At 41.9% G+C, this 25,242-nt stretch overlaps 1 protein-coding gene across 1 annotated transcript; it reads left to right on the forward strand.

Annotated features, from left to right (window-relative positions):
- Positions 1-5,145: 5,145 nt before the first annotated feature.
- On the forward strand, positions 5,146-25,229 carry LOC116967257 (tissue alpha-L-fucosidase-like). Its single transcript, XM_033013728.1, has 8 exons — positions 5,146-5,539; positions 15,327-15,461; positions 17,584-17,721; positions 18,454-18,559; positions 20,135-20,335; positions 21,050-21,240; positions 22,743-22,842; positions 24,777-25,229. The coding sequence occupies exons 1-8, from the start codon at positions 5,175-5,177 to the stop codon at positions 24,915-24,917; spliced, it is 1,377 nt and encodes a 458-aa protein (XP_032869619.1). The 5' UTR covers positions 5,146-5,174; the 3' UTR covers positions 24,918-25,229.
- The last annotated feature ends 13 nt before the right edge of the window (positions 25,230-25,242 follow it).

Raw genomic sequence — 25,242 nt, forward strand, 5'->3', positions numbered from 1 at the left:
CCAGCAATGGGACTCTGCCTTGGACTTGACCCATTCTTCCTCCATATGTGCCCGTCATGGCCTAATCCAATGCAAAGTCCTTCACAAAGTCCACTACACAAATGCAAGATTATCTAGAATTTACCCCGCTGTTAGGGACACCTGCAACAGATGTAATCAATCTCCTGCCAACCGATACCTAGCAGCCTTTTGGAGGAGTATTTGATAAGCAGAGCCTATGGCCAGACTATTCCTCCAAACCCACTGTCAGCCATTTTTGGTACCCCTCCCAACACCAACCTCTCTGTTGCGGTGACACGGGTTCTAGCTTTTACAACCTTGTTAGCCCGGAGACTGATCTTGCTTAACTGGAGGCTCACCTGTCCCCCGACACACACCCGCTGGATTAAGGAGGTGCTTTACAATTTAAAGCTTGAAAAACTTAGGTTCTCTCTCAAAGGCTCTACCAAGACATTCCTAGATACATGGAACCCTTTCTTGGAACTTGTTAACTCTCTCAACTTGTCCCCGGACTCGGAAGAGGACTGAGTGCTCTCCACCATTGTCCTGCTCTACTGCAGCTGCTCTCCCCTTAACTCCCCCCCCCCCCTCCCCACACTTATTTATTTAATTACTTACTTATTTACTGTTATTAGTGACCCACTTTTTTTTTTTTAGTACTTTATGTTTCGTTTATCTTACCATATTTGTGTGGATGTGTATGTATGTGAGTGTTGTTTGTCCCCGTTTGGTTCCGACCTGATTCGGGTGGGTTGAAGGTGGGTAAGGGTAAGGGCTTTGAGGGTAGCTTACATACTGTTGCACAATTATGCTTTGACTGTCACTGTCTGTTATCATTGTATGTATGCAAATTGCTGTGAAATTCAAATAAAAAGATTTAAATCAAAGATCACACTAAGCATCTGAATTTCTTTCTAAGGAGACTGTAACGTATTACGAAAGGTGTCCAAATGTCCTTTCTGTACACATACTGTGAAGAGGAAATCTGACTTGAAGCGACATCTGCGACATCTACGATCACATACAGGAGAGAGACCATATTATTGCAATTCCTGTGATAAGCGAGTCACACGACTTGAGCATCTCCGCAACCACCACCTGAGTGTAAGGTCTTGCTGATTACTAAAGTTGATTTTTTTTTTGCAGTCGACAGGAACTCAATATCCTGCTTGTGCTATATTTTCTGAAGCGAGAAAAAACACCTGTTGGACAATAATGTAAATAATAATGGGGAGGTGGCAGAAATATCATCTGGTCCATATTGACATTATCTCTTGGATAACATCAAATGTGATGTGGAATTCTTTTTCTGCCTCATGATCTGTTTTGGTGGTTTCCTTTATGATATTCACCTTTCCCCTTAATATGTCTACAAGTAGTTCTGCTTAACATTAAACATCCATTAGCATTAAACACCATTTATGATTTAAAGGAATTTCTAAAACTTTTATAGCTATTTTGCCTGAATCTCTGAACATCTTGCCTTAGTATCATAGTTGTGTCTCTTTATATTATAAAAAATGAATCTTTATGATTTAGCAGAGGTGCAAATGAACTTGAAGTCCTGAGTCTCAAGAGAGAGATCAAGAGAGTTTTATTGTCATGTGTCCCTGATAGGACAATGAATTTCTTGCTTTCCTTTAGCTTGATGTTGTTAGTTGGCACTGTTTGCCAGCATTACAACAGGACTTTGCTTTCACTTTTTCTTAAATTCATCATTTTATTCTCATCAACATTTACAATGTGTCTATTGCTCTGATCAACAAGAGCAATGGGTTCTATTTGTTCCTAATAATATTTTGTGTTTCCTTCTCGTTTCATTCATGTCATTGTATTGTTTGAACTTTTCCCAGGTCCACAGATCTAGAGACATCATTACTTGCAAAGTTTGCAAGATGCCATTCACTGGCATTGCAACCAAAACTGCACAAGATGGTGCCAAATCTTGTGCATTAACTGTGCATTAACTGCATAGATCCGTCGAATTCTGATGAGCCTATCGACTTAGATTCACATACAGACCATGATACAGAATTTCAGGAAAGTGACAAAGAGTCTGGCTGGATTTCTAGAGAGCCTGATGGCGAGGCTAAGTTCCTGAGTTCCTGAGTTCTGGGGGAGAAGATCCAGAAAGCTGCCAAGTTCATGCAGCACGAGAAATCCTGGCCGACGAAGATGAACAAGTCTTAAGTTTATGATACCGTTGACAAGAGTGACTGAGGAACATTCTGTGCTGAGTCATTTCTATTAAAGCAAGAAAAGTATAAGAGTTACCCGAGGGGTTCAAAATGTAAGTTGTATCAATTTGAAATTTATTTGCCCCTTAAAATGTTAATGATAACAATTGTATTAGTTGTTTCTCGTTTCTGTTCAATAGGAAAGGTGGGATGGTAATTGTTCAGATTATTGACATTCTATTGTATAGCTTTGTTAAAGTGTTCCATGTTGGATATTGTATGTTTTTAAAACTAAAAGAGACTAAAGCCTATAGCGAAGAACCTCTTCGGCACGTTTGTTAAAGAGAAAATGGATGCACAGAATTGGAGTTAAATTAATATCTTTGTTTCAGTCATGGTATAATGTTAAAATGTATTTATGTTCAAATATTCACCATCATGTTGCTCTGGTGGAGAGCCTGTGTGGGCATATTGGATCAATGAGCTTCTGTACTGTATCCATATCAACCTACTTTTATATACAACATTTTTTTTGCTCAAAATGGTCTTCAAGATGTAGGCTTACAAACCATTGAATCAGACATGAACAAAAATATAGAGCCCTTGTGTTTGAATCATTTTAGAAATGTAAAAAGGAAAGATTTGATTATCATGGTTAAATTGCGAAATGATGCTACAGGCAGAATTGATGACATTTATCCATCAACATTGTTACCTGGTTTTGCTACTAAGATTTCAGGCTTTACAGGTGACAGAACATTTTCCATTGTACTTGGTTGGTCACCAAATTGTAATTTTGTTTTCAGCACGCCCTCACTGTCTGCAGGTATTTTCACTGGGTATGAAACACTATCAGTCTGAAGAAGGGTTTCGGCCCGAAACGTTGCCTATTTCCTTCGCTCCATAGATGCTGCTGCACCCGCTGAGTTTCTCCAGCATTTTTGTGTACCTTTGATTTTCCAGCATCTGCAGTTCCTTCTTAAACACATGTAGAAATATATTATGGGGTGATTTGGGTTGGGTTTCTGCAGGAAATTCCATGATATCTCAACTATTCTATAATAGAGCAAACATAGAAACATAGAAAATAGTTGCAGGAGGAGGCTATTCGGCCCTTCGAGCCAACATCGCCATTCATTGTGATCATGGCTGATCATCCACAATCAGTAACCCGTACCTGTCTTCTCCCCATATCCTTTAATTCCGCTAGCCCCTAGCACTCTATCTAACTCTCTTTTAAATTCTGTGGCAGAGAATTCCACAAATTCACAACTCTCTGGGTGAAAACGTTTTTTCTCATCTCAGTTTTAAATGGCCTCCCCTTTATTCTTAGACTGTGGCTCCTGCTCCTTGACTCCCCCAACATTGGGAACATTTTTCCTGCATCTAGCTTGTCCAGTCCTTTTATAATTTTATATGCTTCTATAAATTCCCCTCTCATCTTACTAAATTCCAATGAATACAAGCCAAGTCTTGCTAATCTTTCCTCATATGACAGTCCCGCCATGAAGATGGTTGTCAGAAATTACAGCAGGATCTTGATCAGTTGGGCAGGTGGGCTGAGGAATTGTTGATGGAATTTAACAGAGAAATGTGAAGTGTTGCATTTTGGTAGCACAAACATAGGTAGAACTTACATAGTGAATGGTGGGGCTCGGGAGTGTTGTAGGGCAGAGGGATCTAGGAGTACAGGTACATAGTTTGTTGAATGTGGCATCTCAGGCAGATAGGTTGGTCAACAAGGCTTTGGGCACATTGGCCTTCAGCAGTCAGGGCATTAAGTATAGAAGTTGGGAGGTCCTGTTGCAGTTGTATAAGATGTCGGTGAGGCCTCATTTAGAGTATTGTGCTCAGTTTTGGGCACCACGTTGTAGGAAAGATGTCAAACAGGAAAGGGTGCGGAGAAGATTTATGAGGGTGTTGCCAGGACCCGAGGGCCTGAGCAAAAGGGAGAGATTGAGCAGACAGGGACTGTATTCCCTGTAGCGCAGGAGGATGTGCAGTGATCTTATAGAGCTGTACAAAATCATGATAGGAATAGATTGGGCACACTCATGCCCAGTGTAGGGGAAATCAAGAACCAGAGGGCATAGGTGAGGAGGAAAGATTTAATAGGAACGTGAGGAGTAACCTTTTCAAGCAACGGGTGGTTGGTGCATGGAACGAGCTGCCAGAGGAGATAGTTGATGCATGTACTATCGCAACATTTAAGAAACATTTAGACATAGGATAGGATTAGAGGGATGTCGGCCAAATGCAGGCAGGTGGGACGTGTAGATGGGGCACGTTGGCCAGTGTGGGCAAGTTGGGCCGCCATTCAGTATAGAAATTATATGCATTCATGTTAAAATGTTTTAAGTTCAAAATTTATTTCAAGAATAATATATTCTAAAATAGTTTAACACTGAACATTAAAGCAACTTTCATAACAAATCGCATTATTCCTATCATCGTCATAACTTCGCTAGTAATATTTACAAATCATAAAAAGAGCAGACACAAGAAGCTGGAGTAACTCAGCCGGGCAGGCAGCATCTCTGGAGAGAAGGAATGGGTGACTTTTCGGGTTGAGACCCTTCTTCAGAATGGAGGCTCCATAAAGAGCATATCGTGAATGCTACTTATCGCAAAATGCGACAGCGTTTTGAATTAAAAAAAACGGCACCTTTAAAGGTTACCCTGAAGTGAGGACATTGCTATTTTAAAATGAAAATGCTCACCGAGGAAGAAATGTTTAAATCCACAAATTGATAAACCGGAATTATTTACAATTAATTGTAAATGTTAATGAAGAAGGGCCCCGACCAGAAACGTAATCTATCCACGTTCCCCAGAGTTGCGGTGTGACCCGCCGAGTCACTTACTCCAGCACTTTGTGCCTTTCCTGGGTAAACAATCATCTGCAGTTCTTTGGTTCTGCATTGCTTGCTGCATGTTGAAAGTCTCTGCTTAAAGTGACGTAACAGGAGCGATCATTTCCTGATCTATTAACAAAGGATGCAGATCATGGGGTGCAAGAGTTTCTTGAGTTTTATTTGCCTTACCGGGTATTTATGCTCCAGGGCTTTCTGCGATGGCCCTTACCAACCGAACTGGAAGAGTCTTGACAGCAGGCCTTTACCCAGCTGGTACGATGAGAGCAAGTTTGGGATTTTCATCCACTGGGGAGTGTTTTCCGTGCCCAGCTTCGGCAGCGAGTGGTTCTGGTGGCACTGGAAGGGAAGCAAGGATCCTAGCTATGTGGCGTTTATGGAAAAGAACTACCCACCGGGGTTCGAATACACCGACTTCGCTCCAGAATTCACCGCCACCTTCTTCAACCCGGATCAATGGGCGGAACTGTTCGAGGAATCCGGAGCCAGGTTCGTGAAAAGCGCAGCCAAAGCCGAGCAAATGTCAGCAGTCACCGAGTTTCAGTGTCGAGAAAGGATAGATTTGGTGTAAAAATGTATTTATTGATAAAAAAGATGGGTGACTAGAGGTGTTACTCTGAAGAAGGGTCTCGACCGAAACGTCCCCCATTCCTTCTCTGCAGAGATGCTGCCTGCCTCGCAGAGTTATTCTAGCTTTTTGTATCTATTTTTGACTAGAGAAGTATTTTGTGCGGTCTAGGCAATGTCGCCAATGTTACATGTACAGTATTGCTGAGTTTGAATAATGAGCCCGAGCTTCACGTGAGCTCTCGTTCATGTGACCGGTCATATGACAACCGCCAGCATCAGCTGCTGAAACCGGCCAGGGCAGTTGTGCAGGATGAGTTGAATCAAAGCAGACTTTGGCACTTATCCAGAAATGTTGACAGTCCCGCTGAGTTACTCCAGCATTTTACTTCACTTTTGGAATTCTAAAGTTGGGTACATGTCTCTCACACTTACCCCGACTCCCACAATTTTTTTCAGCGCAAAGATTCAACCTTTTGGCGTTTTTTAACAGGTAGGAAAGTACGCGTTTCTAGCATTAATAACATATACCGGAAGTGACGGATGTCTTCCAGTTGGATTTAGCGGCTCCGTGCGTCGAGCCCTATGACCCAGTGACCTTTCGTGCAACCCCCTATAGAGAAAGGCTCCGGACCGCGAGCTCACTGACTGAATGATACAGACGTCCTGACTGAAAATCACACCCTTCCGATCAATTATTTCAGGATAAGCCTTTCTAGAGAACATGCTACTTTTTGCTTTGTCCATTTTCAAAATACAGAATTTTGAATTTGGCGTTTGATTGGTACAAGGAGACTACAAAGCTCGGTTTTTTTTTACACACTGTAACTTTCTACATTTCTACTTCTTGGTATGTATGTGGCAATTATGGATCATGGAATTTTATCCCACACTACTAGTTATATTCGTAACAACATAATAATAATAATAATAATAATAATAATAATAATAATAATAATAACTTTTATTGTCATTGCACGTCAGTGCAACGAGATTTAGTATGCAGCTCCAACCGATGAAAAATAAAAGTAAAATAAATAAATAAGCTGTGTGTTGTGACCATCCGAGGGAGACAGTCCAGGGGGGGTGGGGGGCACTCAGCAGGGCCGGTTCAGAGCCGCTATAGCTCTTGGAATGAAGCTATTTCTGAGTCTGGAGGTACGGGCGTAGAAGGCCTTGTAACGTCTGCCGGAGGGAAGTAGTTCAAACAGTCCGTTACAGGGGTGTGATGAGTCTTTATGGATGCTGACGGCCTTCCTGAGGCACCGCGTGTGGTAGATGCCCTCCAAAGCAGGTAGCTCTGTCCCAATGATCCTCTGCGCTCTGTGGACGACGCGCTGAAGAGCTCTCCTCTCCGCCTCCGTGCAGCTGAGATACCACACAGAGATGCCATACGTTAATATGCTCTCTGTGGTGCAGCGGTAGAACGTGTCAGCAGCTGTTGGGGCAGACCAGTCTTTTTTAATGTCCTCAGGAAGAACAGTCGTTGCTGTGCCTTCTTGACTAGCGCAGCGGTGTTGGTGGACCATGTGAGGTCCTCTGAAATGTGAGTGCCCAGAAACTTAAAGCTGGACACTCTCTCCACACTTTCACCGTAAATGGAGATTGGGGCGTATTCTCCATTATGGGACCTCCTGAAGTCAATAATCAGCTCCTTGGTCTTGGAGGTGTTTAGTGACAAGTTGTTACGTGTGCACCAGTCCGCCAGGTTCTGCACCTCCGCCCTGTATTTTGTTTCATCACCGTTGGTGATCAGCCCAATCACTGTTATGTCGTCTGCAAACTTCACGATGGTGTTGGTGTCGAATGCAGGAACACAGTCATGAGTGAAGAGGGAGTAGAGCATGGGGCTTAGTACACAGCCCTGTGGTGAGCCGGTGCTCAGGGTGATAGTTAACATATTTAAATACTTGAAATTTTCGATCTTTCCCAACCCCTTAAAAAATGCCTGAAGAAGGGACCCGGCCCTAAACGTTGCCTAGCCATTCCCGCTGGATTACTCAGCAGGTCAGGCAGCAGCTCTGGAGAGAAGAAATAGGTGACATTTAGGGTCGAGACCCTTCTTCGGACCCTCCATAGATCCAGCCTGACCTGCTGAGTTCTCCAGCACTTTATGTTTTGCTCTTTAAATACATCTGTGCTCCGTTGAAGAAACGACACGATAAACCACTCTGGAAGTGCAAGTTTTGCTGTACACTTCATACTGTAGAACACATCATAATACACCTTGAGTGAATTAATGGGATTAGATTGTTTTTTTTTAATCTGTTGTCTAGAATTAATCGACACCCAACATATGTGCCTTATATCAGATTTAAATCGGAATTCCGACTTTTTTTTTGTTTTCCTATTAATCAATTTTTTGTGCCTGATTATTTGTCAGCCAATCACCGACCAGCTTCCCTTAAAATTCCCATCCAATCAACAAATAGGTCTCCTGCCGTCCAAGGGCATTGTGTCAAATCGCATATTGCGCTGATCACTCGGCCGCCAATCAGACACAGTCTCCGAGTAGCTACGGTGAAGGTTGGAAGTCAGCGGAGGTACTGACAGTCAGACGAGAGCAGGAGAGATTAAGACAGTGTATAATCCACAGCACCTCAGTGCACAACATCATGATCTATTTCATGATCTATATAATTAAAAGTCTAAACTTGACCACTTCTTGTTTCCACTGTATATTGATTGTAGAAAAAACGCTACTACTTACAGCTGTGATTTTTGGCCATCTTACACAGAGCCCCCCCTCCGCTCATCAGGTGCAGAGGATATTTCCCATCGATGAAAAATAAAAGACTTATTAATGTTTAAAAAAATGTAGAGATTCACTCTCCTATCAATCACGCCATGAAGACCACGCCCCTTCCGGTGGGAGGGGGTTGGGACTATAAAACCCGGAAGTGTGGACGTGGCTCAGTCACTGCAAGGTGGTGGAGGGAGAGGCCATGACTCTCAGTCTGAGCTGTGAATAACACTGAACACATGTCTACTAAACTGCGAGTGTGGTTTTATGTGGTTTATTTGGAACTGTGTTTGGAAGGAATAAATGTTTTTATCTGCCTTTAAACTGGGCCTTTAAACTGTGTGGCTAATTGAAAATGTGTGCCTAATTGAAAAGTTGCGTGGCTAATTGAAAAGTGATGTGGCCATTGAAGCGTGGCGTGCCTATTGAGAAGTGGCATGCCTATTGAGAAGTGTGCAACAGTTTTTGGAAGGATAAACCGTGAATAAACTTTTTATTAGATCAGGACTGTGTTTAATGCAAAATTGCCGCTCATTCCGTGACTTCCGCTTAGTGAAGAGGTGGTGCTGATTGCGTAATTTCCGGTGAGTTCAGAGGTGGTGCTGATTGTGTAATTTCCGGTGAGTTCAGAGGTCGCGCTGAGTGCGGAAGGCCCCAAGTGGAGACGCCGCGCTGAGCTGTTTGAGTAATTCAAGAGAGCTTACTGCCATATATATGGTGAGTGTGTGTGTTTGTTGAAAGTTATTTAAAGCACGTTTTTGCAGTAGCAGCAGTTCTAGAGGAGTGTTTCAGAATAAAAAAGGCTTTAAACATTTGAATAATTTGGGTTAGACACACCTGTGCTCTTATTTTCAAACTACTTACATAGAGTATATGGTTAGTAACAGGATTCAGTATGCTTACCACATTCTGAAGTTACTTGGCATTTTAGTATTGGTGCTGTGTGTGAGTGTGTGTATAGGTGTGTGTGTCTCTGTGTGTGTGTCTGTGTGACAGTCGGTGTGTTTGGGTGTGTGTGAGGTGGAGGGTGTGTGTGATCAACAAATAACTAATAGTACAAATAATATAGTATTTTGTAGTTCAGAGCTTATTCGCTATGTTTAATAGCCTAATGGCGTTCAGGAAGAAGTTGTGTGTGTCTGTGTGGGTGTGTGGTGTGGGTGTGTGTGTGTGTGTGTGTGTGTGTGTGTCCTGCTTGAAATGCTGTGAAATTGGATTTGCTGGCCTGCAGTCCACTTGACGTGCTGTGAGGTTGGACTTGCTGCCTGCACTGAATGATGACTTTTGAGGTTATATTTTAAGTCATTCACATTTTAAACTTTAATAAATCCTTTTTCCACTTGCCATGCCTGCATGTTCTTCATCACAATGGGAACCAAATAGGCAGGAATGGCTGTGCTGTTGTAAAGCCACTAAGAGTGCATGGGGGGGGGGGGGGGGGGGGAGGTTGAGAGGAGATGGACAGAATGCGTGGGGGGAGGGGGATGGCAAGGAGCAGAGTGGGGGGGGGGTGAAGGGAGGAGGGGTGACTGAGTGAACTGCTACCCCACCAGCCATGAGTAAGTGAACTGCCAGCCCATCAGCTATAAGTGACTGAAGTGCCAGCCCACCAGTCATGACTCAGTGAACTGTCAGCCCACCAGCCATGACTCACTGAACTGCAAGTCCAGGTCCCTCTGGAAACCCATCCCTTCAGCGCACAACACCCATACTTGCGCTCCAGAGATCCACGCAAGGGAAGACTTTCCCCCTTCATTGCTGTGAACTGTAAAAAATATGAACATTTCTAAAATTGATTGTCCACCCTCACCCCCTTCTCTCTCACAGAGTCTGTCACCTGTTTTCGGCAGAATTTCTAGCAGTTTCTCAGCTGCCAGCCCACCAGGCCTGAGTTACTGAGCTGGCAGCCTGCCATGCCTGAGTGACTGAGCTGCCAGGCATGAGTGACTGAGCTGTCAAGCTGGAGTGACTGAGCTGCCAAGCTGGAGTGACTGAGCTGCCGGGCCTGAGTGACTGAGCTGCCAGGCCTGAGGGACTGAGCTGCCAGGCCTGAGTGACTGAGCTGCCAGGCCTGAGTGACTGAGCTGCCAGGCCTGAGTGACTGGGCTGCCAGGCCTGAGTGACTGAGCTGCCAGGCGTGAGTGATTGAGCTGCCAGGCCTCAGTGACTGAGCTGCCAGCCCAAGAATCCATTTGGCCCACAATGTCCATACTAGCCTTCTGGAAACCAGCCCCTTCAGCTCACAACGCCCATGCTAGCGCTCCAGAAAGCCCCCCCCCCACCACTGGCCAGCAATATTGGAATTGGTGGAGAGGTGGAATATTGCGTTGGGGGACCATAGAAACATAGAATAGAAACATAGAAAATAGGTGCAGGAGTAGGCCATTCGGCCCTTTGAGCCTGCACCGCCATTCAATATAATCATGGCTGATCATCCAACTCAGTATCCTGTACCTGCCTTCTCTCCATACCCCCTGATACCTTTAGCCACAAGGGCCACATCTAACATCTTAAATATAGCCAATGAACTGGCCTCAACTACCTTCTGTGGCAGAGAATTCCAGAGATTCAGCACTCTCTGTGAAAAATGTTTTTCTCATCTCGGTCCTAAAAGATTTCCCCCTTATCCTTAAACTGTGACCCCTTGTTCTGGACTTCCCCAACATCAGGAACAATCCTGCATCTAGCCTGTCCAACCCCTTAAGAATTTTGTAAGTTTCTATAAGATCCCCCCTCAATCTTCTAAATTCTAGCGAGTACAAGCCAAGTCTATCCAGTCTTTCTTCATATGAAAGTCCTGCCATCCCAGGAATCAGTCTGGTGAACCTTCTCTGTACCCCCTCTACGGCAAGAATGTCTTTCCTCAAATTAGGAGACCAAAACTGTACGCAATACTCCAGGTGTGGTCTCACCAAGACCCTGTACAACTGCAGTAGAACCTCCCTGCTCCTATACTCAAATCCTTTTGCTATGAATGCTAACATACCATTCGCTTTCTTCACTGCCTGCTGCACCTGCATGCCCACTTTCAATGACTGGTGTACCATGACACCCAGGTCTCGTTGCATCTCCCCTTTTCCTAATCGGCCACCATTCAGATAATAGACCAGGTCTCCAGTGTGAAGCTGGAACCCAACGGATCCCACTTAGTCTAGCATATACTAAATAACAGGCCTGACAGACCTTGGCTGGGAACCTGGGGCTCACCAAAATTGTTTCCAATTGAGCCCCACACCTCCTAAGGCCAGCCCTGACTATCCATGTTCTCCAACGATGCTGCCTGACCCGCCTACCTTACTCCAGCACTTTGTATCCTTTCTGTCAGAACATGTGTTGAACCTGGCACTGGCGATAATTTATCTCAACACCAATTCCTCCACGAAGGTGAAGGAAGGGGCAATGGGGTGGAATGGCAGAGCTAGTGCAAGTGTGATACAAGGAAGTGCAGATGCTGGAAACTTGAGCAAAACACAAAGTGCTGGTGAAACTCACCGGGTCAGGCAGCATCTGTGGAGCGAATAACAATAGACAATAGATGCAGGAGTAGACCATTCGGCCCTTCGAGCCAGCACCGCCATTCAATGTGATCATGGCTGATCATCCCCAATCAGCACCCAGTCCCTGCCTTCTCCCCATATCCCCTGACTCCGCTATTTTTAAGAGCCCTATCTAGCTCTCTCTTGAAAGCATCCAGAGAACCGGCCTCCACCGCCCTCTGAGGCAGAGAATTCCACAGACTCACAACTCTCTGTGAGAAAAAGTGTTTCCTCGTCTCTAAATGGCTCACCCCTTATTCTTAAACTGTGGCCCCTGGTTCTGGACTACCCCAACATCAGGAACATGTTTCCTACCTCTAGCATGTCCAAACCCTTAACAATCTTATATGTCTCAATAAGATACCCTCTCATCCTTCTAAACTTCAGAATGTACAAGCCCAGCCGCTCCATTCTCTCAGCATACTTCAGTCCTGCCATCCCGGGAATTAACCTTGTGAACCTACGCTGCACTCCCTCAATAGCAAGAATGTCCTTCCCCAAATTAGGGGACCAAAACTGCACACAATACTCCAGGTGTGGTCTCACTAGGGCCCTGTACGACTGCAGAAGGACCTCTTTGCTCCTATACTCGAATCCTCTTGTTATAAAGGCCAACATGCTATTCGCTTTCTTCACCGCCTGCTGTACCTGCATGCTTACTTTCATAGACTGATGAACAAGGACCCCCAGATCCCGTTGTACTTCCCCTTTTGTCAACTTGACACCATTTTTTAATTTTTAAAAAAATATTTTTATTAGAAGCAAACATATTATAAAGTATAGTTACATATTATAGTAAAAAAAACTTTTCATATACATTATTAAAATTTTCAATTAATTCTGCTTCTAGTGTTTTTTTATATAGATAGAAAGAGAGAGAAAGAGAAAAAAGAGAATTACAAATATCAAAAAAGAGAAAAGGTGGAATGAATTACTTATAATACGTCATTGGAGATAAGTTTGTAGATTATAAAGTACAGGGTATAACTTTTCATCTAATCCTGAGTTCAAGCTTCAGTTGGGTTTCCGCGCCGGGCCAATCTATCCCTTCAAATAGTTAATGAATGGAGCCCATATTTTAACAAAAAATTTGTGTTTGTCCATTAAGACAAGTCTAATTCTTTCTAGATGTAGGGTCTCCGATATTTCCACAATCCACATTTTAATTGTGGGGGTTATAGGCTTATAAGGATGAGAGGAGATCTTACTGAGACATATATATAACTTGACACCATTTAGATAGTAAACTGCCTTCCTGTTTTTGATACGCAGAGGAGATTAAGACAGTGTATAATCCATAGCACCTTAGTGTACAATTTCATAATCTTTATATTACTAAAAGTAAGATCTTGACCGCTTTTGACTCACTGCGATGTGATATCCGAGAAAACGTCACCACTTATGGCCGTCATTTTTGGCCACCTCGCTCAGAGCCCCCCTCTGCCGGACTGGACTACAGGATTTTTCTCATCGTTGGAAAATCAGAGATATATTAATGTTTAAAAATGTTTTGCCATTCTCTCTGCTGCCCCTGCTGGTGGGAGGGGGAGGGACTATAAACCCGGAAGTGGTGTCCCTCACTCAGTCTCTGCAAGATGGAGGAAGTGAGAGGGTCACGTCTCTCTGCGCTCTGAATAATACTGAACAAATGTCTACTCAACTGTGAGTGCCCTTAATGTGGTTTGAAAATGAAAATATGGTTGGTTTGAAGTAAAAAGGCACTGCAAATGGTTGTTTGGGGGGGTTTGGGTTGAAGTTAAAAAGGCACTGCAAGCGGTTGTTTGGGGGTTTTGGGTTGAAGTAGAAAGGCACTGCAAAGGGTTGTTTGGGGGTTTTGGGTTGAAGTAAATAGGCACTGCAAAGGGTTGTTTGGGGGTTTTGGGTTGAAGTAACAAGGCACTGCAAAGGGTTGCTTGGGGGGTTTGGGTTGAAGTAAAAAGGCACTGCAGAGGGTTGCTTGGGGGTTCAGCCTTTTCACTTCAACCCAAACCCCCCAAGCAACCCTTTGCAGTGCCTTTTATGGATGAGAAATTGTGTTCAACCAATTGATGACTTCTTTGACAAAGTAACTAGCATGTTAGATAACAAGGGAGCCAATGGATGTAGCAAATTTTGTTATCAAAAATTTGGTCCGTGAAGTGCCCCATAAAAGATTACCGTATTAGATAAGCACATGTGGACTTAAACATAATAGGTTAAGTCCAGGGTGTCAGATATGGGGCTTTATATGTGGGCCAGATAGATTGCTAGTGCAGAGGTGCTAGGAGCAAGGCCAAGTGTGCATCCAGAGTCAAGGTCTGGAATAGTACTAGGTGTGCAGTCAAAGCTGAGACAATGGGAGTGTTCAGCGCTGGAAACCTAAGCAGGTAAGCAGCTATGATCAGGGTAGAATAGGGGGCCAGGTGTAAGGCTGGACTCAGGGTCAGGAATGAGAGAAGGTATACAACTGGAGTCAGGGTCAGGAATAGTACCAGGTGTGCAGTGAGACCCAGGTTGGTCAACATAGGCCAAGTGCTTGATTATAATCTGACTTCCATACATGTGCTGCACCTCTTGATCAGAGCCTGGCTCTACTGTGGAATGTAAATAGGAATGTAATTTAGCCTAACCTTATTCATAGCTAATCCAATGTAAAGCATAAATATTGCATTCAAGTGGAGTTAAAAGACTCGCTACAGTATGCACTAGATTGAACAATTCCAAGCCGAAAAATGCAAAAGCTCCATAACACGGGATGGGGGGGGGGGGGGGGGGGGCACCTTCGGTCGCTACGGTCCCTCTGGCTTGGTCTCTCCCAATTTCTCACTCCCAACTCACCCAATGTTGGTAGCCCTGCTATGAGTAAAGGCTGCTTTTCTACTACTGTTTGTAAATTTCAATTAGTAATCTCCAAAAATGCATTATTTTTGTTAATCGCCTTCCTGCTGCAAATTTGTTGCAGAAATGTATTTCTTTATGCCACTTGTGTCGCCCAGAAAACTTGTGAATAGGTAACCTTTACAGTACATCTAAATTAAAAGCACACTAAATGTTCACACATTTCACTCTAATTGATCAAATCTTTAAAATGTCAAGCACACAACTCGAATTGGTCTGTATTTTAGCCAAAATAAAGTTGACTCGCAGATATATCTAAGAGTTAAGGTCTTGTACCACTTTCACGACCTAATTCACACCCTTTTTTTACTCGTGGACATTTTTCATCAGGCTAGAAAAACGCCCCGACCGACTTGATGCCATGAGTACCTACGACTAGCATCACGACCTACCTACGACCTCATGACGACCATGCTGCGGGTACGAGTCAAGGGCAAACTCGGCAGAGGTCACGAATTAGGTTGTGAAAGTGGGACAGGCCCTTTACTTTACTTTTGGCCTTGGTTGTTAATGACTAATTTGTTGCAGAAACGTATTTGGTTTATATTTTCAGGTATGTGGTGCTGACATCAAAACACCATGAAGGGTTCACAAACTGGGGATCACCAGTGTCCTGGAACTGGAACTCCATTGACACAGGACCACATCGAGATCTAGTGGGTGATCTGGCAGCTGCTGTTCGTAGACGGTCTGTATTTAATATTATGTATTTGGGGAAGGTTCACTGTATTTATAATTGCCCTGGTCCATACAGACAAATGAAGCCCACAATAATTGTACAGAATCTTTTTCTGCTGTCTTGATCTCCCATCTATCTCATTGGCGAACTTAGAACTATCTTTAATCGAACTTTACCCTGTATTTGAATGCTGTGTTGATTATAATCATGTAAAATCATGTCTTTGACTGGATAGCACGCAACAAAACTGTATCTTGGTACACATGACAATAATATTAAACTAAACTAAAATAAACGGCTTTCATCATTTTTAAATACATCCTTTCAATTCAATCACAACCTCTTCTTTTTCAAGAACAGTTCCAGCTTCTCCAATCTATCCACATTACATTTTAATGCAATATTGATTGATAACCCATTAGATGTGACCATGATTATGCTTTGATGGCATGAGTGTGCAGATGTCTACCTGGGATGCCTCCTTGTCCCAGGTGTAATAGAATTCCCAAAGCCAGCATATAACTTCATTCATACACAGGTAGTTTGCTTGGTGTTTGGCCCATTGAAACCTGTCCGCTGTTGATGCCTATCCTTCCAGTAATTACATAGATATCAATACCAGAGATCTGGATTGAGTCCCTGGTGCTGTGAGGCAGCAGCTCTACCAGCTGCACCACTGTTGTTCTTTATTACAGAGGTTATGAACACAAGGGTAAAAATGTCTTAATGAAATTACAGGTGCATGCACCTGGATTATTGTGTGCAAATCTGTTCTCCAGAGCCGAGGAAAGATGGAACAAAATTTCTGGGATGGAGTATCTTATGAAGAGCCATGATCAGCCATGATCATATTGAATGGCGGTGCAGGCTCGAAGGGCCGAATGGCCTACTCCTGCACCTATTTTCTATGTTTCTAAGAGGGATTAAGCAGAATGCTCATTAGAGTTCAGAAAAATTAGGAATTATTACATTGAAACATTCACGATTTGTTCAGGGTTTCACGAACCAGGGGTCACACTCTGAATGAGGTGTTGACAGTCACTTTATTTATTGCATTTCCAGAAATATTAAAGTTTATGTCGCTGTTCTATTTTTATTCACTTTCACCTTTCATTTTGTTGAGACCTTGCTGTATTTTTGCGATACATCTGAATTAAACTGGGATGTGTTCATCTGGATATAAAGGTATAATGGGAAACATAGACAAAGATGTCAAGAAGGTTGTTGTTTGCCATTCTTGACGTTCATAGAGCAGATTCATTGTACTAATTCATGTCTAAAGTATGCCTGAAAGCAAAAAATGCTGAGAGTAGCTGAGATTTCTATTCTTAAAGACTAAACCTTAATTTTATCCTTGATATTGTATTGCTGTGGGCCTTTAAGCAGTTTTTAAAGTGGCCTGTCCACTGCATTTCCCCCCCCAAAAAATAATCGTTATTCCTAAAATCATAAACTGTAAATACAGTATAAACAGTGTATGTCTTTCTTTATATTCTATGTACAAATACCATTGCCACTCATGTGGTCTTCCTGAATAATACTGTTCAAGCGTTTGAGGGGCTGTTATGCAGGACCCACCCTTTCAGTATCTGGTGGAGGCAGGACTCTAGATTGTGTTCCTTTCTGACAAAGTCTTTGCATTCCTCACCAAGCCGGTGTGTCCCTCAAGGTGCACTCCTGCAGCCTGGAATGGCTCAGTCAGTAACATCAATTTACAAAGAACTCTTTGAACTGGAAGCGTAATAAGTTTCGAACTAACTAAAATGCATTCCTTCACTGATTTGATGATCTTGCAGTAACATTTGATATTTGTCTTGCTATATGTCTGCACAATGTCTCTATTTTCACATGTCTCAGTTCAGTCCTAGGTAGATAATTTGAGGCACAGTTCTCTAAACTCATGGATTCTCAAATGCTTTGTTCTGCAAATTGTGTCTCCAGTTGATGCACCCTTCTTTTGTCAAAGGAATACCAAATTTAATCCTGCGATCATTATAACCAATACTACTTTTGTTATTGTAGCGAATCTGTTTTTTTCTGGGCCATTTTTAACCATGCATAGCGGTTATGTAAAAGAAGCTGAAATTCCAACTGAATTTAATATTTCAAAATTGTTGTTCTTTTGCAATAGGAAGTTATATTATGGAGTGTACCATTCTCTCCTTGAGTGGTTTAACCCTCTCTTCTTGTATGACAAGCTAAACAAATTCAAGACCCAGAAATTTGTTGTGGAAAAAACTTTACCAGAACTGTACGAACTGGTCATGAGGTAATGCCATATGATGGTTTTGCAATCTTTTGTTGTATATGTTCTCATCACTAATAAACACATTTGATGTGTGCAGTGCCTCTTGTTTCATGCCTTTAACAGAGAGACCAGTAGATGGTGCCTGTGGTCTGAGTGTTTTGAAAATCAAAATAAAACTGCAGATGCTGGAAATCTAAAATAAATCTTGGAACTGTGCAGTAGATCAGGCAGCATTTGTGGGGCTCCTCACGGATTCTTCTGTGAGGTTGAGGGCAGGGCAGAGACACACGGAGAGTATTGAGAATTTCTCAGGATGGAAAAAATTGCTAATATTAGCAGGAATATTTCACTAAGGCAACTAAATGGCTGTCATATTGTTCCACTTTAAATATATACTCTGGTGTAACATGAATGGGTGAAAGCATCAAATTCTCTTTTATTTCCCCCATATGATTTAACAACAATGTACGTAATCGGCCAAAATAATTTCAGTTACATAATTCATCTGCTGCTTATATCTTAAACCTCATAATATTGGTAATCCTATTACTATTACTAAAAGAATCTTGTGTTTATAATTTTCAGTTCAAACTAATTGAGATTATGTAATTCCCTAGAGTTGAATTCCAAAAGAACCAATGTTAATTTTAAGGCATTTTTAAAGAAGACAATGTCATTCCTTGATAAATAGAATCAGGTTTTTGCAGCATGAATGTCTAGAAATTATAGGCATTTTGTTTTGTGTTTTGATAGATATAAACCTGATATAATCTGGTCAGATGGGGACTGGGAGGGACCAGATACGTACTGGAATTCCACTGGATTTCTCGCCTGGCTTTACAATGATAGTCCTGTCAAGGTATATATTAACAATATTCACGATCTGTATCAATGATTATAATTTAACAATGATCAGTTTTCTCATTTTTAATTTATTTATTGGCCTATTTTGGATTAGGCTCATTTACCTGTGTTTTTTTTACTTCTGTGCTTAACAAGAATTTAAAGCTGCAGATGTTGGTTTACACCGAAGATAGACATAAAATGTTGGCGGAACTCAGCGGGGCAGGCAGCATCTCTGGAGGGAAAGAGTGGTTGGGTCGAGACCATTCTTCAGACTTCTTCAGCTATTCAATTAAAGCTGTTGGCTTTACAATGAACTGAATTGTTTGAACAATTCCCCTATCATACAATTGATTAGCCGTGTTTTTCCCCCCCACATTTTGATCAACGTAGCCATGGTTTTTAGTTGTGGGAGAGTCTGTAGATCATGTCAAGGTGCATGACAGAGCTGCAACTTCACCTTATTTAAACACGTTGGTCATTTACAATCACCAACTCGAAATGTGCGCAGCATCTTATGTGTTGGAAGCAGTTGATTGTTGTTATTGTTTGAGTTTTTTAAAGTTTGTTTTAAATTGATGGAAGGTAGACAAAATGCTGGAGAAACCCAGCGGGTGAGGCAGCATCTATGGAGCGAAGGAAATATGCAACGTTTCGGGTCGAAACCCTTCTTCAGACTAATGTGAGGGTTGGTGGTGGGGGGAGGGGGGGGAGAGGAAGAAAGGAAGAGGTGGAGCCAGAGAGCTGAGGGAGAGCTGAGAAGGGGAGGAGAAAGTAAGGGCTACTTGAAATGAGAGAAGCCAATGTTCATACCACTGGGGTGCAAACTGCCCAAGCGAAATATGAGATGCTGCTCCTCCAATTTATGGTGGTCCTCACTCTGGCCATGGAGGAGGCCAAGGACAGAAAGGTCGGATTCGGAATGGGAGGGGGAGTTGAAGTGCTGGGCCACCGGGAGATCAGGTTGGTTATTGTGGACCGAGCGGAGGTGTTCGGCGAAGCGATCGCCAATCCTACGCTTGGTCTCACCGATGTAGAATGGATGGAATTGCCTTCTTAAAATAACTTATCTACTTTTGTTCACACTTCTCACATCAAATCGAAGTACTTCTATACCCACACTAATCTGATTGTCTAAGTACTCTGGGTTGGCGAGCTTAATTGTTTTCATATTGGATCTTTTTATTTTATGCTCTCTTCATTTCTTGCAGAATTAATTTTATTGACATCCCAGGTATCCTTGACAAAGTTGCACTATTTTTTGTTCTTTCTTTTTCACTAAATTTAATTTCATCGTGTGGATACTTTCCACCCCATTTTATGGTATTTAGACAAATGTATTGAAATAATTCCAGTCCCCTGCACATTGATTCTGGTAATAAAATTGTGTTTCCTGTTATGCCCTGTCCACAATAATCCTTGACTGAATGTCAGCAATTTCCTTGTTGTTTTGAGACCTTGCTTTGTGTTGACCTGCTAGCATGTTTCTTACATTATCCACAACGGTGCTGTATAGTGTTTGGTAACATGGTGTGGTTGTAAAACTGCTATCTAAATACAAGTTTAAAAAATATATAATTTCTGTCACTAGGATACTGTGGTAACTAATGACCGCTGGGGAGTTGGCTGCGCTTGTAAACACGGTGGCTTCTACGACTGCAAAGACAAATACAGTCCCGGTGAACTACAGAACCACAAATGGGAGATGTGCACCTCAATCGACAAAAGGTCATGGGGATATCGCAGAAATATGATGATGAGCGACGTGATGGATCTGCCATCCCTTCTCACTGTATGTACTCCAGGTTAATCAATATGGTACATCACTGGAATGAAAATGAGTCCAGGCAAAAGTGTATTGGCCTCCTGGGATAACTTTCTTAGCAAACAAATGGAAACTGAGCCACAGAGATCAGATAGTTTCCTACTTGTTTCTCAATCAGTAGTGGACATAACAATTGACCCATGTGTCACTGACTTTGAGCAGGATGTTTCTGATCCCAGTGCAGGGATGCTGTGTTCAACTGTTAAGCCGACCAAGAAATAGCCAGAAATATTAGTATTCAATCAGGACACTGTAACATGTGTTCAGTCCAGCTGTAACAGTGAAAAGCCATTCCGGGTACATTTTAGTGGGTTGGTTTGCATTGAATCAATGTCTTTCAAGCAGATATTTATGGAGAAACAAAGTCGCAATTGCCCCAAGATTGCCATTAAGTGGTGGTGCTTTGAGTTTGATTAAAGCAAGGACTTTTCAAATAATTGGAAATTCTTTACACAGTATTTTTATGTTATGGTGTGGATGCTAAAGCTAGTTAATCATGTGCAAATACTACTATTTATTTAGCAACCTGGGTGATGTGCACAGTAGCAACCCAGTAGGTTCTCTGGGATGGTGTTGAGAAATTGTGCCAAAATATAATGGTCCATTGTTGTAATGAGGCCTGGAATTAGAATCAGAACTGTGGTATTGGAGATCATTGCAAAATCTCTCTCTTTCTGGCAGAATTTACTGGATACTATCGCTTATGGTGGCAACTTCCTGCTCAACATCGGTCCAACGAAAGACGGCACCATCGCTCCTATTTTTGAGGAAAGGTTGCGTGGCCTGGGACAGTGGCTGCGTGTTAATGGTGAAGCAATATATGCATCAACACCATGGAGAGTTCAGAAAGAGACCTCTACAAATATAATATGGTAATATCCATCAGGTTTAAATGTAGCAACTATTTATTTTCACTTTGCATCATTCTTCATTCCTATATTCAGTCACTTCATGTTTAAAGATGGGAGGCAAGATGGTGCAATGATTAGTACTGCTGCCTCAGCTCCAGGGATCTGGAATTGATCGTGACCTCGGGTGCTGTCTTGAGTGGAGTTTGCACGCTCTCTCTGTGACCATTTTCTTTCCTCCCTCGTCCCAAAGAGATACTGGTAGATTAATTGGTCACTGTAAATTACCCCATAGTTCAGGTAAATGATTAAAGGGGAGTTGATTGATTGAAAGATACAGCATAGAAACAGGCTCCAACTGAGTCCATACTAACCATCGATCACCTGTTCACACTAATTCTGTTTTTCCACTTTTGCACCCATTCCCTATGCACTGGGGCAATTTATAGACACAAATTAACCTACAAACCCCCATGTCTTTGGGATGTGGGAGGAAACCCATGAGGTCACAGGAAAAATGTACAAACTTCTACTCATTTACTTTTGGGGAATTTTTTTAATAGATTCAGCTTCAAGTCTATAAGATGAAAACTTGGAAGACTCCTGAATTACTTCCTGAGGTGAAAGTTGAATCTACTCCATTTTACTGGAGTGCCTCAATTATTCACCAATTTTCGAATCTTAAATATAAATTAACCTGATGTCAGGGGGCGCAGTTTCATCATTTTTTTTAGTTTTAAGAAAATATCTTTTAGCAGTCCAGCTTTTGGATATCACCTGATTGTTAGAACTGTGGGGAGATACCATTGTTCACTCCTCTAATGATAGATAAAGTCGGAATCCAGCAGAAATGGTGCTGGGTAGTGAAGTTATTGAAGCAGAAAATGCTGGAAAAGCTCAGCAGGTTCAGCTGCATCTGTGAAAGGAGAAATGGTCAATGTTTCAGATCTGTCATTCTTTGTTGGAATTGAATTTATTGTAATGTCTTGGGATGGGGGGGGGGGGGGGGGGGGAGATATGTTATCTATTGAAAGTTCAGTGTTCATTTTGACAACTTCCGATAATTTAATGAGGACTGAATAATTGGAGAAGTGTACAATTGCTTGAAATACAGAAGAATGAAATGGATCTGTCATGAACCAGATCATGGCAGCATTTGTACCCTACTTGGGTCAGACTGCAAGAGGGCACTACTCAATAGCTATAGAACTAGTCTCATGCTGTGAGCTTGCTGTTTATGCTTCACTCATGTTGCACAGAAGACTCTTAGGTCATAAGTGATAGGAGCAGAATTAGGCTATTCGGCCCAACAAGTCTACTCTGCCATTCAATCACGGGTGATGTATCTCTCCCTCCTAACCCCATTCTCCTGCCTTCATCCCAAAACCGCTGACACCCATACTAAACAAGAATCTATCTATCTCTGCCTTAAAAATATCCATTGACGTGGCCTCCACAGCCTTCTGTGGCAAGCAGTGTTTTAATTCACAGCTCACCTTTGCATTCTGCTCTTTTCTTCCTTCTAGGTACACCAGTAAAGGATCCTCAGTTTATGGAATATTTACAAAGTGGCCCATTGACAACATCCTACAACTGGAATCACCAAAGACCTTTCCAAACACCACTGTAAGTATATAGAACTTGTTTCATTCCCAATCAACTTCTTGGTCTTTACCCAACCTTTCACAGTTGTCTCCAATGATTTCAGTCTGTTCCAATTGACAGTCATCATCAAATATGTTGGCTTTTGCCCTGGTTTTCATGGTTGCTAATTGTACAGACATTTAAGTCTGGTTATTGTTGTCCTACAAATATATACTTAATTTTCCTTCTTTAACCCCTCCCGTTCCTTTTTTATTAAATTATCCAACATTTGCTACGTGTTTATCTTCTTTGTCACTTACAATATATTATTCTTCAGCTGTGTCCCTTTTCATTCTGAGTCTCCTTATTTTTTTGTCTCCAATAGTCTGTCCAGGATGTCTTTTAGAAGTTCCTTATTTGTTAAGTGTCAGAAAACAATGTATTTTGCTTGAGGAAATTATAATATATCCTCCTATGTTTAAGGATATTCTAGTCTTAGAGCTCCCTCATGCTTTCTCTACTTGGATTTCTCTGCCCATTCACTGGTAACAAAAGCATAAATAGCTAGTCATTCTGCCACTTATAGTACACTCAGAAATGACCTACAGACCACCTCATGCTATTGTGGGCAATCCAATATCCTCTAGATTCATCGCTTGCTGCTGTACAATGGTTGTAGTCAACAGTTAGATATTCTTTACTCCTTCGATCATTTTCTGAAATTTCTAGCTTCATCGTTTATTTATTCTAGATATTTCAATATCCCACGAGTAATCTACTTCATTCAGGTTGCATGCTTGGCTTGTCCTGGAATATAACACAACCAAAAAAACGCTAAAAATCCCCAATTAACTTTCCACTTCCTCATCTCAATAGTTTTCCAGCTTTTTCCTCATCAATTCAGCAATTTGTCTTTTTTATATTGCTCTCTGACAGTTCTTTTCTCACTCATCTTTATCCTTCCATAACTATACTTAATTTATACTTTAAATGTTATGATCATAAAGTGCAAATTAGACCCTCAGTAAACTTGGCCCATTGTCATTTCCTTCTGACCTATATATTAATTAAATAGCGTTCTTCCCATTTAATTTTTCCTCGACTTCTTTTACAATAATGTTTGGCAATTTATTCCAAGGCAGTTTGAGAAAAGGATCTTGCAATAAATCATCTCACAAACACTACTTGTCCCCCAAGTCTAGATTGATGACAAGAGTTAAAATTTATTGCAACTGAAGTCATACCATGCAGTATATCAAGCTTCATGTTTTATCATGTTGACACGTTTGCGATGTTTGTCATGCCAGACGCAGGTCCAGGCAAGAGCATCTTGTGTCAGGTTCCAGGACTTTCATCTGTCACCTTTTCTGATTTAGTGGCATCGTACTTGAATCTCCCAGAAGCACGAAAAAACCTACACATTTCTACATTTCAATTCTGCAGCCAGGCTTCAGATTTGGATTAATTTGTAATGTGCACCATAGAATTCCTAGTTTACATGACGTTTATAGTAAACGGTAGACATGGTGATGATAAATACAAAAACAAATGCAAAAAAGCTGAATGGTGCAGATTATAGTGCAATCTGAAGTTGTGCAAACATTACAAAAGTGAATTAATGGAATAAAGCAAAGTTATGAGTAAAGGTACATGACCGCACCTATTGGAAGGGGTTGATTAATTCTGGAGTCTGTTAGAGAGAAGAAGCTGTACTTCAGCCTTTTGAGCTCCTTTGTCATCTCCAAGAAGGTAGAGTAAAGGGAATGGCCAGAGTAACAGGCATCCTTCACTTCCAACTTCCTGATACTAATGTACCATGAAGGTGGGCTGGGTGGAAGGAAGTGATAGGCCCATGATGGACTTGGCTGTGTTCACCACTCTGCAGGATAATGTGGTCAAGAGGTAAACAGTTGTCACCAGACTGAGATGCATCTTATGAATTGTTCTCGTTTCATGCTCTTGTGCTATCTCTCCAGGTGACAATGTTGGGAATCCCAAAACCTCTGAAATGGACGACTTCTCCCACCAAAGGCCTTCTCATCTCCCTGTCCCCTCTTTCTCCATTTACTGCCCCCTCAAAAAATGGCTGGACAGTGAAAATGGAAGGTGTTTCATAATCGGCAAAAGGTTTAGTTCTACTGAGAATGACAAAGGAATGTATTTTATAATTCTGAAAGTGATTAAAGAATATGATTAAACTTAATTTTTGCATGAAAATTATACATTGAATGATACATGATAAAATGGAGATTACATAATTTTGTAAATCAAAGCACATTACCTGACAACTCAGTACAATGTAAGGTGAAAAAAAAACTATCTAAAGTACAAATCTTTGACCATAAACTCCATATGTTGAGGTTGAATGAGCTATGGTGTGATTTTTATACTTTTATAATTTTGTATTGCTTCACATGACTTGGGGATTTTTTTTTTAAAGTG

Source organism: Amblyraja radiata, chromosome 39 (assembly GCF_010909765.2).
Source record: "Amblyraja radiata isolate CabotCenter1 chromosome 39, sAmbRad1.1.pri, whole genome shotgun sequence".
NCBI lineage: Eukaryota > Metazoa > Chordata > Chondrichthyes > Rajiformes > Rajidae > Amblyraja > Amblyraja radiata.